The sequence below is a fragment of the Opisthocomus hoazin genome, chromosome 1, assembly GCF_030867145.1.
Source record: "Opisthocomus hoazin isolate bOpiHoa1 chromosome 1, bOpiHoa1.hap1, whole genome shotgun sequence".
NCBI lineage: Eukaryota > Metazoa > Chordata > Aves > Opisthocomiformes > Opisthocomidae > Opisthocomus > Opisthocomus hoazin.
In genome coordinates, this window is record NC_134414.1 from 96,972,947 (window position 1) to 96,988,994 (window position 16,048).

The 16,048-nt window shown below is 42.9% G+C and overlaps 1 protein-coding gene across 21 annotated transcripts in view; it reads right to left on the bottom strand.

Moving 5' to 3' along the window:
• DMD (dystrophin) overlaps positions 1 to 16,048 on the bottom strand; it is a 1,341,705-nt gene that overhangs the window by 15,820 nt on the left and 1,309,837 nt on the right. For all 21 annotated transcript variants that reach the window (XM_075430270.1, XM_075430262.1, XM_075430225.1 and 18 more), the window contains 4 exons: positions 14,874 to 15,032; positions 5,794 to 6,037; positions 5,307 to 5,430; positions 234 to 326 (listed from right to left, as the gene is read on the bottom strand). In XM_075430270.1, the coding sequence (XP_075286385.1) occupies positions 234 to 326; positions 5,307 to 5,430; positions 5,794 to 6,037; positions 14,874 to 15,032 (620 nt within the window). The remainder of the gene's footprint in view (positions 1 to 233; positions 327 to 5,306; positions 5,431 to 5,793; positions 6,038 to 14,873; positions 15,033 to 16,048) is intronic.

A 16,048-nucleotide genomic window follows, 5' to 3' on the forward strand; every position in this document is an offset into this window, starting at 1 on the left:
ACTGTTCCATCCACGTGTCTAGCAAGGGCTACCTGTGGAGGTAGCTTAAGGTAAAGGAGGAGTAGGCTGCTTCTCCACTCTAAATAAGACAGGTTTCTCTACAGCTACTGTTAAAATGAAAACAAAGAGCAGCAAAAAACCTGAAACGAAAACACAACCCCCTGCAAACATCAAGGAACAGAAAAGCACTTTTATCTTCCCCCCTCTCATCTGCCGCGGGCAGCAGCGCTCACCTCTGGAGCTGGGGAAGGAGTTGTTCAGCTGCTCCATCACTTCCTCCAGACCTGTGCTTGTGTCCTGGGGGGGGCTGAGCAGCTCATCCTCGCCTGGAAAGCAAATCCACACCACTGCATGAGAGCTGCTATAAAACCATTTGCTAACAGCTTGCTAATGCCTATGCCCTTCATGAAGCTCAGGCTGTTCACTTAAACACATTTTCTGCTTAGTGTACAGTCAAAGTTTTAAAGGTGAATTTTGTTGACTGTTATGTTTCTCTTTGTTTTTTAAGGATCTAAGTGAAATTAAACAATGAATTTTGAACAATTAACACTGACTTTAATTCGTAAAAAGGGACTTAAGAAATAATTCACATTGGTAAAAGAAGTGGGGTAAAATGTCTGCTAGGAACACTTAGTTCTATAAATGACACTGGTCGTTTCAGCTTCTCCTATGAATGGCAAAAGAAATTGCTGTTGTGAGTGCTGCTATTGAGCAGCTTTCTAATTCATGTTAGCACTGCTTTGCATAGCTGTGTAAATCATTGGAAACCCACTTTCTCATCTGCATCAGTATTAATATTTCTGACAGTTTAATTGCATCAGATTGGCGCTCCAAGAACATTCAATTGTACTGTAAAATGGTTTAGCAGCAGTTTAATAAAGCGAAATACATTTCTCCCACTGAATAATTTCTATAACCTGATTATAGGGCAGCAGCTTAATGGGAAATTCAATACGTTTTATTTTTATTGGTGTTTTCTTTGGTCATGGTTTCAGACAACTAAAACCCATATGTTGATTCTACTGTAGACCCTAGTCTCTAATACAAATACAGCATCTTAAAAAAAGAATACACCTAAAGGATATACTTTTAGTGAGAGTCTCCCTTTTCACTAGATTTCTTTTATCCCTATTAAAACACAAAAGCAATTTTGCCTGTTATAATGACCATGAGAGGTGCAACCTTATATTGAAAATGACTTAATGACCCTTTATTCTAACATGTCTTGCCCTACTCGAGTAATAAACTGCCTGATTTCCTCTTAGCATTTACATTCTTTAAATACTGAGGTGCTCCATGCTACTGGGAAGTCTACTAAAAGAGATGCTGCAGGAACACTTCAGGACTGCATATATTCCCTATTATGAGGCTTAGTGTCGGCTGCACCTTAGGGCAGGAGTTTCACAAGAGTTATTACTGACTAAGAGTAATTTTTCCCCCTTCAGTACAATAAGTGGGGTAAAATGTCTGCCAGAATCACTTACTTCACAGAAGTGATGGTCTTCCTATCAGCTTCCCTTATTCCATTAATGGTCTAAAAATAGCTGCTGCGACTGCATGCAGTTTGTTCAGCTTTCGACTGGTGCTCAGTTGACACAAATCAACTCACAGCACAAGTTACTTTTGCACCAAGTGCTGCACTGACAGAGGTGCCTGAGCAGAACTAACGTCCTTCCAGCCTCTTCTGGATGTCAAGGTGAAAACTCAGAGTGAGATTTCGCTGCTTCTACCCAGGCCAAGGACCTTATCAGCACGCCTGCAGAAAACCACCTGGCCCCAGAGATCGAAAAAAGAGGGCAGTGGTTCTGCTGTCCTGGCCAAGAAGTGCAAAGCACAGGTCCTGATTTCCCAATGTCCTGGTAAGTGCTGATAAACTGAACTGCATTGACTCTCAAGACTGCTGTATCTTTTATTTAACATGCATCAGTTTTTGGGGTTTTTTTTCTCATTTGGATGATTTTTTTCTGAGCATTTCCTTGTAAGTGACAAAATAAGACATCAGCCAAGTAACCCGACACAAGTAAAGACATCTTCAGACCTCAACTACCTCTCTCTACCCAAAACAGTCTTCCCCATTTGTGTTTCTACAAAAGGCCTGGAGAGCTGGGTGGGTCTCAAATACTCTGGTGGTACCTGAATGACCTAAAGTTCAGCAACCACCTCTTGGCTCACACGCCTCAGGGAACCTCTTCTGCTGCTACATTACTGGGGGAGAAAGGCCAAAGATAATGACTTTCCCAATAGGACTCTATGAGAAGAAAAGCAGAACCTTTCCACTTGCCCAGGTGTGCTTCAGGTTATCGAGGGATTAGCCCTTCTATCTGTAAATTAGGACCTGACTGGGTCGCTGATTTTACCAACTGCTGGACAACACTGCTGGTGGTAAACCTCCTACAGTAATCTCTCCTCGAAAAAGCAGAGAGACAGAGAAGTGCTACGGGTCCACAACCAAATTATAAAAATTAAGGCCTCCTTTCAAAAAGAAAAATATATAGAAGCTATCACTACATTACCTCATTGCCTGAGAGACCTAGAGATTCTCAGTATTTTCTCAAAAAGGATGACTCCCTCATTACTGGGCGCATGCCTGCTGCATGGGAGCATTATGTACAACAAATCCTCTGGTTCTGCTCACAATTCAAGAATATTTTAAGTTGCATTTCAGAAAACTCTCAAACTAGCTAGCAAAGCTTTCCGGTGTGAAAGGAGACTCGACAAACTGAATTAGTTGCAGTTTGTTAGCTTGGTTACTAATTCTTTTTATAAGCTCCGCTCCACGCTGCCAACAGTGTTGCTTTGCTGAGTCTCAACATGATCATACTAATAATGATTCAACATCTCACTGTCCTTCCACATATTGGCTCAACTGAACAAACAAAAAGCTCAGTTCATGTCTAAATAGTTGCTTTAAATAAGTTTATATGATTGTATGCTTGCTAATTAATTAATTTCAGCCTCACCAGTTGAACAGGAGTAATTTTATGTGGAGGTGCTCCTCAGGGGTCAGTACTGGGATTGGCACTGTTTCACACCTTTGTCAGCGACATGGACAGTGGGGTTGAGTGCACCCTCAGTGAGTTTGCCAACAGCCTGAGGGAAGGGATACCACCCCGAGTGACCAGGACAGGCTTGAGAGGTGGGCCTGTGCAAACCTCATGAAGTTGAACAAGGCCAAGTGCAAGGTCCTGCCCACGGGTCAGGGCAAACCCAAGCACAAATACAGGCTGGGTGGAGAACGGATTGAGAGCAGCCCTGAGGAGAAGGACTCGGGAGTGCCGGCTGATGAGAAACTCAACGTGACCCAGCAATGCGCACTCACAGTCCAGAAGGCCTATTGTACCCTGGGCTGCATCAAAAGCCAGCAGGTCGAGGGAGGTGATTCTGCCCCTCTGCTCCGCTCTGGTAAGACCCCACCTGGAGCCCTGCGTCCAGCTCTGGAGCCCTCAGTGCAGGAGAGACACGGACCTGTTGGAGCGGGTCCAGAGGAGGGCCACAAAAATGATCAGAGGGATGGAGCACCTGTCCTCTGAGGAAAGGCTGAGAGAGCTGGGGCTGTTCAGCCTGGAGAAGAGAAGGCTGCGGGGAGACTTTACTGTAGCCTTTCAGTACTTAAAGGAGGCTTACAAGAAAGCTGGAGAGGGACTTTTTACAAGGGCAGGTAGGGACAGGACAAGGGGTAATGGCTTCAACCTTAAAGAGGGTAAGTTTAGATAAGATATAAAGAAGAAATTCTTTCCTATGAGGGTAGTAAGATGCTGGAACAGGTTACCCAGAGAAGCTGTGGCTGCCCCCTCCCTGGCAGTGCTCAAGGCCAGGCTGGATGGGGCTTTGAGCAACCTGGTCTAGTGGAAGGTGTCCCAGCCTATGGCAGGGGCTTGGAATGACATGATCTATAAGCTCCCTTCCAATCCAAACCATTCTATGATTCTATGAGTCAAATGAAATGACGTACATTACTGAATTTTGTCCTACAAATGATAAAACATGAAACTACAAGACTTCTAACAAAACAGCTTGGAGCCACTGTCCTTCCTATCTCTGTATTTTAATTCACATATTTCATGTGATGAAATTAATGATATTTTTTCAGAAAGCCATGCAAATTACTCCACCGATATATTTTGTTCACTCTGTTGCAAAATATTTACTCAATAGTAACACAATTAAAGATTCAAATGAAATTGCTGTTACCTGTGACCGTACTCTCACCCTCATGATTTAACTTAAGCATTCCTAAAGGTACAATTTATTTCACATTTTTTGTTGTAGGGTGTATAGAACTCATCTTGTTTGATAACGGCAAGGCTAACGTTACTGCCTACGCTCAGGATGGAAGAAAAAGCCCCTGAACAACCCGTATGTCCCACCACAATGGCACTTTAGACACAGCAGAACATCCCCTCGCATTCAACTTCTCACTGTCATTGACTCTTTCACTAACCGCAGCGAAGAGAAAAGCTCTCACTTAAGCCTCTCACTGTCCCCCAAAGCCTCTCTCCAATATATACTAAATAAATTCCTGTGTATGAAGCTGAACATTATCACCAGGCTTCAAGTATTATCTTGTTAAAGCAATTCAGGTATATTTGCTTAAAGATGCTGCAACGGTTTATTGCTTTTTTAATAACAGGAAATCCTTACTACTTGGTAATAAATACTTATTAATTATGTAACAGATAGGAAATTAGGGAAATGCTACAGAGCAGTTACTAAAAGCACAAAAATAATAACTCCAGCCTCTAGCTACAGAATATTATTATTTAACCTTACTCCACAGTACCTATGATGTTCATTATCACATCTGATGTGATATTTAGGAAATACACTAGATGAACACTGCCTATGAGTGACAGCTCAATCCTACTGATTGAGCCACGACATACTAAAAATAAGATTGCATCAGTCAACATAAGGATGGCCAGTCATACATTTCATCTCTTAGCCATAACTAATACTATGTACATTGAAATCAGTCATGTCATGCTTAATAGCTGAAAGTCAGTTAGAATGAAGTAGTTAGCTTTTCAGTGACAGCTGTTTTCAGAAGTCAAGCCCTGGCTGAGCTTTGCGTTTAATGTCAAACTACTCCTGCTACTGTGTGCATCATGATCAAAAGCAAAAGCCTGAACTATAATAAAGATGTAAAGTGTAAATGGCCAGATGACATCGGAGACCGCTGCAAGTGTCTACTTCATTCTCATTTGAACTAACATGAGAGCAGAGTACTTTCTGTGTTTAAGGATTTTTTTTGCTGGAAAATGGGACCATAACTGCTTTTTATGACAATCTGAACTTTGCAATCTTACCCATGGTTTCTGAAGTCTGGCTGCCAACTACACGAAGAAGCATTGGCTGACTGCTGTCTGACCTCTGCAAAGAGGTAGAAGGAGAGGATATTGTTGTACCATTCACTTTGGCATCTGCCTGCGGCTGAAAATTGAAGAAAAAAAGAAAAGATTGTTATTAACAGCTCAGTACAGTTGCACAAATCTTTATATCTTTGTATTTTTTATATATTCCATGAATACACACATTCTTCTGTTTGTTTTTAAGTACATACATCCATGCAAACAACTGATCTGAATTCTGAATAAAATAAGGAAGACGACTAAATAAGAACACCAAAACATGATTTCACCTTCGCACTTGCAGCCTGTAGAACAAGTCAGCATTTTTCTCTGACCAGCCTCTAACAGATACGATTTCTTGGTCTGTTGTCGTTACTGGTAACACTTCAGCCCCTGTTTGGAAGATGGCTCTAGAGAGATCTAGAAGAAAGGCCCGAGGACTCACCTGCTCCAGCAGCTGCCTCAGCCTGTGCAGCTGCGATTCCAGCTGTTTGTTGTGATCCTCCAGTATCTGCATCCTGGCCTCCAGGCGGCCCTTGTGCTGGCGGAGCAGCTTGGCTTCCGCAATGAGCTCAGCGTCCCGGGGGCTCTGTGGAGAGACCGGCACCATCTCCGGTGGGGACGGCAGTGGAGACAGCCCTTTGTGGTCATGCTGTTGCTTCAAACGGTCATACTCCGCTTGCAAGTTTCTGTTGAGAAGTAATGTGGAGGTAAAAGCTTTACATAGCTGAACAGGTTTGTGCAGACTCCCCTCGGAGCGGGACGATGAGAAGGCACCTCCTCTCGTGAGGTGTGATGTGATGATGTGATGTGATGTGCCATGCCGTGCCCAGCTGCTGGGGGGCAGAGGCTCGCCTGCATCACCTGCCTTTCGTTCTGCTGAATCCACCTGCTTGCAAGGCTTACGCCTCACGGATTTGCACGGAGCTGGTGCCAAAAGGCTCTCTGCATCACCAGAATTCACCGTTGATCCCCCTCCCAGGCACCGGACGCCGAGGGCTGGCTGGGCTCCAGGCACCCCCCGAAGCCCGGGTACGGGCTGTCCTGGGCTCAGCCCTGCCTCGCCTTCCAGCACACTGCCCGTCCTAGCAGAACTTGGACTGCCTGTTCGCTTCCACGCACAAATACACTCGAGCAGTAATTAGTGCTGAAAGAGGACTCTGAGTGATCAAAGCAGTTCACAAACACGAACCAAAGCGGACGCCACCCGGCCGGCCTATCTGTTTTACTGATGAGACAGCCAAGACAGAAAGGTGGCCCAAAAAGTCAGAGCAAAACACGGAACTCAAGAGCTTATTTGCAACTCTGCTGTTGTCAGCCAGGTCACATCACCCTCCTCTCTTCATATTCACAACTGCATTTCCAGCCTAGCTCTAAAATGACTAATCTAACACGAGGAAAAGACAAATCAGTGAGCTCAGCTGTTAAACTACACTGCGCTAACTTGTAGGGTATAATCTCTATCTCCATTTGGACTGCCCTGCCTAGAGTGCCGCAGTCTACTGTAGCTTCATGACACTGCTAAGCGTGTGCTTTTATTCCGTAAAACTCCAGTTTTACTCCAGTAAAACACTCCATAGACTAACACGATCTATAGCAGTCCACGTGAAAAAAAATCTACCAAGCAGGAAGAGCACAGAAAGTAAGAAGCTGAAACCTTGTTAGGGATAACACAGTCCAAAACCACAAAAATAGTAACCTGCAGCAGGAACTTGGCAGGCAAGGGAGGCCGAATAGACCACACTGGGATTTTGTTCCTGTGATGTTCCTTCACAGCTTCCCAGAGGGGGGAAAAATGGCTCGATGCTCTGGTAACTGCTTACTCATCACAGTGACCCAGATCTTACTTTTTCCAACTTGCTCCTATTTGAGGTTGTGAGAACAGGCACTTTTTGCCAGTTCTCCCAGCAAAGCACAATGCAGACTGACAATTTGGTCTGGAGGCTTAATAGCACCTCAGAAACCTCCCAATAAACTTTACTGAGCTTGGAAACACTTCTAAAGGTACGTTATTGTGACGAGAACAAGAACTAAAACAGTATGTATCATTTCACAGGGGTAAGAAAGCAATGCCAAGGACAAAGACAGGCTACTGACTGTTCTTCAAACATACTTGTGCCCTCAGCAGCTGCCTGATGGATGTGTCCTAACCTGGAACTGCGGCACCCCTCCAGAACATGATCGCCAAGGGATGTCTGACCTACATGATCCCTCCTCTGCAGAAGTTTTTAAAGGTTAAAAAAGCCTGTTGATCATTCTTAACTTCAGGTTGTTCCAAAATTTGAGGTTTCTAAAACTCCCACAAAGAGGGAAGACTATGAAGAGTTCATTTTCAGAGAAAAGGTTTTGTTTTAATGAAATACAGTTTCAAGACCATGCAAATTATGTGGAAAAAACAAAGAAGGGCTGTACTGGGTGTTGCCTTCCCCACAACTTCATGTCTTCTGATACTTCTAGCTAAGTGAATTGGTGAATAGTGAATAAAAATACAGAAGGGAAAAGCAATAAGGACAACAGCATCACGCATGGTCTTACTGAAGACTAAAGTTTAAACAGGATTGATAATTAAGCTTGTTTTTCACAAAGTCTGTAGATAGTGGGCTACTGCTACCCCATGAGGAATTTCCCAGATGTGTGATACAGGCAATACTCCACAAACAGCAGACTCAAAAGTCTGAAGTGCTGTAAAGCAAAAGATAAAATATCACCCTAAGGGAAACTAAATAAATGTACTTGGTCATACTTACAACATAATCAGGTACCTTGCTACAAACCCACATTTACTGCCTCAAGTATCAATATACAGAAGACCCTGCAGCAACTATGGTACTGAAAAACAACTGAAGACCAGGAGTAATTCAGATAAATATGCCTTCATGTCTGATACAAAATAGTTAACCACTCTTTCTGAAAGTCTACAGGAAAAAAAAATTGTAAAGGATACTGCATATTATCCCACCAGAGCTATGTCTGAATTTGTGAGTTCTGTAACTAAATACAGTAATTCTGTTGGAACACAGGAATGTCATTTTCAAGGATGCATCTGAGCTTGCCCAGAGCATTTGTGTCACTGAGTTTTCCAGCTGCACCCCTTCAGTCCAGCTACATAGCCCTTTGTCCTGGTTTTGGTTAAAACAGAACCGATTCTCTCTTAGTGAATCTTCCTTACAGCTAAGTTCTTCTAAGTAACTGCATTTTTCTGAAGCTGGCTGCATATTTCACAGACAGTGCCTGCTCCAGAGCTGGTAACACCTGGTGTTTATAGTTACACTGAGCTAACGGTAGGAAAGGAATGCAGAAAAAGGCCTCTGTTTATAATGATCACTATAGCAGCCAAGGTCACCGACAGACCTCGTAAGTCCCCCAAGTGAGGAGTCGCAAAGGGTCACACTTGCATGGAGGGGTGGACAGTACAGGTGACCCGATATTGACCAACGTGGTGTTCCATGCCATGCACATCATACTCGGTTTAAAGCTAGGGATCACGAGGATCTCGCTCTCTTTGTCCATGGTCAGGTTCTGAAGAGGACCCTGCTCGTTGTTCTACCTGCGATCCTGATCCAGATCCAGAGCCGTGTATTGCGAAGTCCAGTCCGGGATTTCCCAGTGCTGCCTGGCAGCTGCTGGTGCCCCGGCACCCAACGCCCGGAAAACTCAGTGTTGGTTTTGGATATTTTTGAATTATTTCTCTTATTATTTATTAGTATTATTAGTGTTATTAGTAAAACCTTTTATATTCAATTTGTAAGTCTCTCCTCCCTTTTCCTCCTTTTTCCTTCCTCTGGTGGGAGGGTAGGGGTTGATAGAGAGCATCTGCCAACTCAGTTCATTGACGCCCTGCTTTAAACTGTGACACCCTTAGTCCAGAGAATTGAGACTCATCACAGCAGCCGCTTTCAGAGCCGTAAGAGTGATGCCATGTGCAGAAAACCAATAATATCATAATAATTGGGATATAAACATACAGGAATGAAGACCTGTATTAACACAGCGCAAAAAAGCTGCAAATTAAAAAAGAAAGAATTCAAAACCTGATGTAAGAATATCCTTGAGGAGAGAACAATCAGCCCTTATTCCTGCCTCTGGAATAGTTTTAAGCTGTGCAGTGAAAACGGATTGCTGCTGCAAGCCAGGCATCCAAAGGCACAGCCACAGCCCTTGGTGCAAAGCCTCCATGTCCCAAGGAAAGGCGCGCTCTGACATTATCAGCATAAAATGGGACTTATGAGAAAGGGGAGGTAAAAGCATAATCCTCTTTAAATGTATGCAACTGAGCAAGCACGGGCAGCGCTGGGAAACCCAGCCTCCCCCCACCACAGCTCAGGCTAGGTGACTGTCACACCTGGCCGTCACAAACAAAGCAAGCTGCTGCATCTTCTGATCACTAGGAAAATATACTCTACTTCAGTAGGCGAAATATTCAAAGAAAAATCCCATATATTCCATTTACTGTGCTTGCACCTCTTTGAAGCACTCATGAAGAAAAGTAACAGAAAGCATGTAATGTAACCTTGATTTATACAACTGTAAAGAGCTGGGTAGTAAAGAGCTCACGAGTTATTAATCACATCTATCCCTGGCAGCATCAATTGCCTGGTGACGGAAATCCTAGTGGACCCCATCTACTGAGTAGTCCTCTGAGAGGCAACTGAGAATTTGTGAATTTGAGTTATTTTCCGTCTCCCTACAGAAAATCAGTGGTCTGAAGAAACAGACAAAGCTGGTAACCAAACCATCTACGCCTGTCCCTTACTAGAGTGCCAGCGTTTACTCACGATGTTTCGCACTCAGAAGATGTAGTTCCCCTTCTTCAATGCCAAAATAAATACCAAAAGGAGCCACAGCTTATTTAGAAATGCATCACTTTCTCACTGTCGGTAACTATACAGGAGGAACTTATTTGAGGAGGCCATTCACCAGTCTTCAGATCTGAAAGAACACCACAGCTGCACGGGAACAGGGCAGCTCTGAGATTCGGGGTATCAGCGCTTCTCCAGCAGCACACAGCCCACTGCGCTCCCGCTGCCAGTCAGGAAAGCAAAGGAAAGGCAAATTGCTCCGGCTGGAGATCTCACCTACTAAGTTCTTGTTGCAGTACAGCGCAGAGCTGGGAGGAAAACAAGAGAAGGTGAGAGAAGGCTCCCTTTTACAGAAGCATGTCAGTGATATTGAATCAACCGAAATATTAGGAAATGTTCACCTTCTTTAGTCATTAAAATAGCAGGAAAGTATTTTAATTCTTTGCAAAAAGTGCTGACTCTTTGTCACTGCAAAACCGCATGCTTTCTTTTTAATGCTAGTACAGCACACCCTGGTCAGTGTGACCTATCCTACCGTATAACCTATGTAATGTACCACTTTAGATGGACACTGAATTATGCCTGCTTTTTTTCTGAAATATTCATTCAAAATGTTGTTGGCATGCTTTTTTAATTGGTTTTTTTCCCTTATATTGCAATATCGTTAATACTGTATCCCACAGCAAGATTACTTTATGTCTATTGAACACCTAAGAAACAGTCTTATCACAGTATTCCATGTGATGTAAAACTGAGCATGAGTCTGAAGGCCTAGTACTCCAATGAAATATTTTCACCAGCTGAAAATTTTCTCTAAAATGCTCACATTTTAGCAAATATAAATTATTTAACAGTCATATTTTAGCCATGAATTATTTAAGGAAGTCGTATTTGCAAGCTACAAAAGCACCAAGGTCTCAGAATGCTAGCAGATAAATAATGAATATCTAACAAGAGGTGCCTGGAACTGAAAAAAAAACTCAAGTCAGAACTGTGCCACAGCTAGGTTAGTTTATAAGTTGGATAATACATTTCAGAAAAATTCAAAATAGGCAACAGATCTTTTTAATCTGTCTAAAAGCAAAACCTCAAAATTATAATTTCAAATAGTCTTTCTTATTTAAGTAACAAGTCAAGATGGAAATATTTGGAGACCAGAAACTGCAGCTGAAAACCAAATGGAGGTAAGAATTCAATAAAGAGCTCAAGAGAGAGGAAGAAAAGTCAAAACACGAAGCAAAAAAGATAAGGGCTTTTTTTAAAAAGCAGGAGACTGTGGAGAGCAGAAGAAAAAGAGAAATGACAGTGAAGTGTTTCAAATATCGTAGTATTGCTTCTTGTTGGTACTTGATGCAGCTTTCCCAAGAGCTGCTGACAAGTGCCTGCATGTGCCGACTTTAATTGTAAAATAATACAAGATACAGCAGAGCGCACTAAATCTTCATTGTCAAAAATCACCAGAGGTGCATGTAACAAAAGTGGTGTCAACACAGGCAGGAAAGGGTGACTGCTTATTTTTCACACCGCCAGCTGCCCCACCACTCGCCTTCCCAGGCAGAAGCATCGCACCCAGCTCGGCATGGGCAGGGGGACACGCTCCGGCCACAAGACCCAAGGTATTTACCCTGGAGATGAAACAGCTCAGGTGCTGTGAGGCTGGGCAGAGGACCGGGTGGTCACGACATGATTTGCATCATGTTCAGCTCACTTCCAAGCAACGGATTCACCGAGTCTTCATGCTGCGGCAATAAACTACGTTTACTCAGAGGGCATTTTTCTGATCAGCATGGGAAGGAATAGGTGTTCACCCACCCGAACTGGGTTCACACAAGGAATTAGGTCCCAGGTTGTTGGTTACCTTTGGCAACAACCAAAAAAAGTTTGCACAAACTCAAAGGAGGAGAAAGACTAGAAAACAGCAACCTCAGGGGACAAGACTCTTCTTTAAAGGTGGGTAAGTTATACGAATGGCTCCTGACTGACCCTGTCTGAATGGTTTATTTTTCTGGACAGGAATTAGTGTTTCCTCCATAAAATCAGAGTTATCTGGCTGTGACAAGCCATCAGAACAACAAAGACTTGTTCGTTTTTGAGCATCCGCCTCACATTTAAGTACGAGCTATTTATAGCGGTTTGCGGAGACAAGAGTCACGATTTTGTCATAATCAATGAAAATCACAGCAGTGTGACCTCCACGCTGTCCTACAGAAACAGACCTCTCTGTCCCTGTTGCCCTGAGACCCGAAGCACCCACAAAAGGCGAGGCTGCTTGTGGGGGCATCCCGTCCGCAACTGTGCCTCCCGCAGCACAAATGAGCAAACAACTGGCTATAACCAAGCTTACAGGCTACACCTCTTGTTTAATCCAGGACCAGCAAACTTCAAAAGAGGTATTTTTAAGGCAAAATTCTTGTCAGAGATTTTTTAACGTGCTATTCGTCATTAGTAGCTGTTACATTAAATAAAGCTCATACTGAAAATTAAGGCATAAACCCCGAAAAGGAATTTTTTGGTCAGCTAAACAGCTGTCTAACTCCAGGCTATACTAATGTTCATATACCACATTCTTAATCTAAAATGAAGCTGCTTTAAAAGCCATCCTCCTTTCTGGTGGGCAGCTTATTTTGTACGCAGACAGAAAACCATTATGATTTTTTTTCTCCTTTTTAGTGCTGTTTAAGAAAGTAACACCCCTCCCCTGAAAACTAAACTATTTTACTACCTGTACGGTACTAGTTACACAGTATTTCTTAACTACAGAAGTCCTGTATGCAAAGTACGATGGCTTATTTCAAAATACTGATTTTCCTCCACTTCGGAAAGTACTTGGGCTTTATGTACTATGTAGTGGGAAGTCTGGCGTTTGTTTCAAATAAAATCTCACTGCTGTTCAGAGAGCAAGAGCTTTGTTTACTACTGCTTTCTGTCTGAAACACTTTCCTCATCCCTTCTGCCTATTGATCCTCTACGTTCTCCCAAATCCTTCTGAAAAGAAGTGTGTTCTTGACCCTTCCTCTTTCTTTCTCGCTCTCCATTTTGTTATTATTTACATGTCTGTCAGACACTGTGCCAGCAGTTTTCATGCAGGCAGAAACACGATCTCCAGGTGTTTTCTCTGCTACTAATTCCTCACCGAAAGCAGTTAAGATTTTAGCAGTTCGATCTTCAGTTAAACCTGGTCTGAAGATCGTGTAGTCTGAAAAGAGATGGTACAACGCAACTGGAAACACGAGGGCATAAGAAAATAATGCCAGATTAAAAAGGTAACTCTGACAGCAAATGACACCTTTAATGAAAAAAGCATGTGTGATACAAACTATTATTTAAATTAGCTGCCCCTGCCCTTGGAGATGTAGAGACATGCCTACAGAAAAATAAAACCTGGTATTTATGGAGAACAGGCTCCTTCCTCTTCCTGGTTCAAGCATATTACTTATAGAGTAAAAGAGACTTAATCTGTGGAGGAGCAGCTGATGCACATCCAGAAGGAAGCACAAGGCAGATCTAAATCTTCCTCCTATTCCAGGTGCCAGAATAGCTTACTTCAGGCTTCTCCAGGCCAAAACCAACTCGAGCTGTTCTGAAAACCCAGGCTCTGCTCTTTGCAAAGAAGTCCCAGCCATGGTCATATGCAGATGGTGGGGTGATGTCACCACTGTAATTGTTTAGTACCATCCAAAGAAGACTTATGGATGGAGAGAAGATATATGACACTGCCAACTCTTGCATTATTTTCTTGACATGCCTGAGGTAAATGATTACTGCATTAAAACCTCTTAAAGAAGCAAGAAAAAGACCATGAAAATGCCAACAGACTTTATCATAAAAGCTGAAGATAGCAGAAGGCAAATAAAAATGTGGTTTGTTGTAGATCTAAATTATTTCTATCCTACAGCCTAATTTTGGTAGTTCATGGTTGCAATTACGAATCTGCCAGGGTCAAGATCTGTCAGTTTTTATGCTGATGGCCCAAGACACCAGGGTACCAAAGAAAGAGGACTGCAGTGTTGTGGTGCTGCAAGAATCCAGTCAGGGTGTTTTTCGTGATTAACAAAGATAATTTCAATTAAACTTGAAATTAAAAGTGGCAAATTATTTTTGATACTGGAAGGCTACAGAAATGGCAACAAATTACACCAAACAAACAGAAAGAAAACAGGACCCAAGTTTTAACCACCATGAAAGAACTCATTTGTCTGAAGAAAATGCCGCTTTTAACTCATTTTAGCCCTAAAAAGCCTATCGAAGTGAATTCCATCTAACTGCATAGCACAATTATTTCACAGATCCTTTAGCTTAAATGAGTTGAGGTCATTTCAAAACCTCATGTATCCCAGTGTCCAACCTTTCTGAGAAAAGCCTGTCTTTCCAAGAACCTCTGCCTGTTTTTTCCAGACAGGGGTGCACAAATCTGCACACCCTCCCCTCTCGTAACAGCAAAACAAAGTAAGGCTGGCATGAAGCTCATTGCTGCCATGGAAATAAAAGGAAACGGTAGAACAGAAGGAAATACGGAACACGGCTGGCAGAGCTTGCTGCAGGTGGCACCACGAGCATTAGGTGACCCACGCATGTTTTCGAAGCTTGCCATTGTGGAGGTTTTAGGAAAGAAACATGCTGACTCGTCACCCCACTGGAAGTGGGAGCGAGCTAAGGACGACACGGTGTCAAGCCTTGTTACTCACTGCAAGAAAGCTTCGGCGCGGCAGCGGGCGGTATCACCCACCTGTTCTCCTCCTCCAGGTCCGCCAGGATTCTCTCCAGTTCCCCCCTTTCCTCACTCTCCAGAGAAATCAGGATCTGGGCAGGGCTTCGAGGCTGGCTCAGGGGGGACTCCTGGTTCAGGCTTTGGCAGTAGTGCTGGATTAACAAGTGTTCATCATCGCTGCAAAACACAGGAGGATAAAACAGGCTGTTCCCTTCCCCGTTTTTAACTTCACAGTGAATACAAGGGGACGATTCACTCCCCGTCTCTCATTTCTTACAAAGAGATTTACTGAACTCTTTGTAACGAAGAGCACAGTAATGCACCTTAGAGTAAAATCTGCACCTTCTCTGCAGGGTCCACCTCTCTTCCTCTTTGCTTCTCAGATAATTAAAGCCAAATTTTGCCACAGCGGTCAACCTCTTCTGCCTAACTTCTATTAAGAATTTTCTGGAGAAAAAAGGCCATCTGCTGCTGGCTGATCTGTGTTGTGGAAGGACATTCAAGCAAAGGCAAGGCATTTATTTTTACACCTACAGACTCTCCTTATGTAATAAAGGTGTCCTCTATGTAAACATTTTTCTCTATAAAATTGTAAATGAGGTGAAATAAAAAAATATTGACTTAATCTAATGAAATTATGCTATTTTTCACTGAGGTTTTTTTTTAAACTACAAATGATGTACACTGTCAGAAGACAAACATATTCTGTTTAATACATATGATCTCTTTCTTTACCTCTGTTGCCCCTGAAGCCATCCAGCATTTCAAACAGAAACACCTCCGGAAGAGAAAAGCAAATCCAATTCTGCAGACCTTGACCACCTTCTAGAATTACATGGGTGTTTCAGGTGCTAAGGAGATGCATCCAAGCTCTAAGCTACACAGCTATCACCAGCAGTGACTGTGAGAAACCATGGAAGGTTTCTCTTGACACCACAAGTCAAAGATAGAAAAAAATGACACTGCTGTTGGGAATCTTGTTTTTCTGGCAGTACTCTACTTCTAACAAAACAATTCACTCTAGCTCTTTTGTAATTCCAGAATTTAACAGGTGTTTTCAATAGCTGTTACTATTCAAAAATTAGGATTTTCCTTGTTCCCATTTTGTTCCTGAAAATGTTAATGATGCCATTTTATAGACTGCAGAAGTGCTAAAGCAATGTAGAGCTCATTAACATTAGCTCATAAAAGGG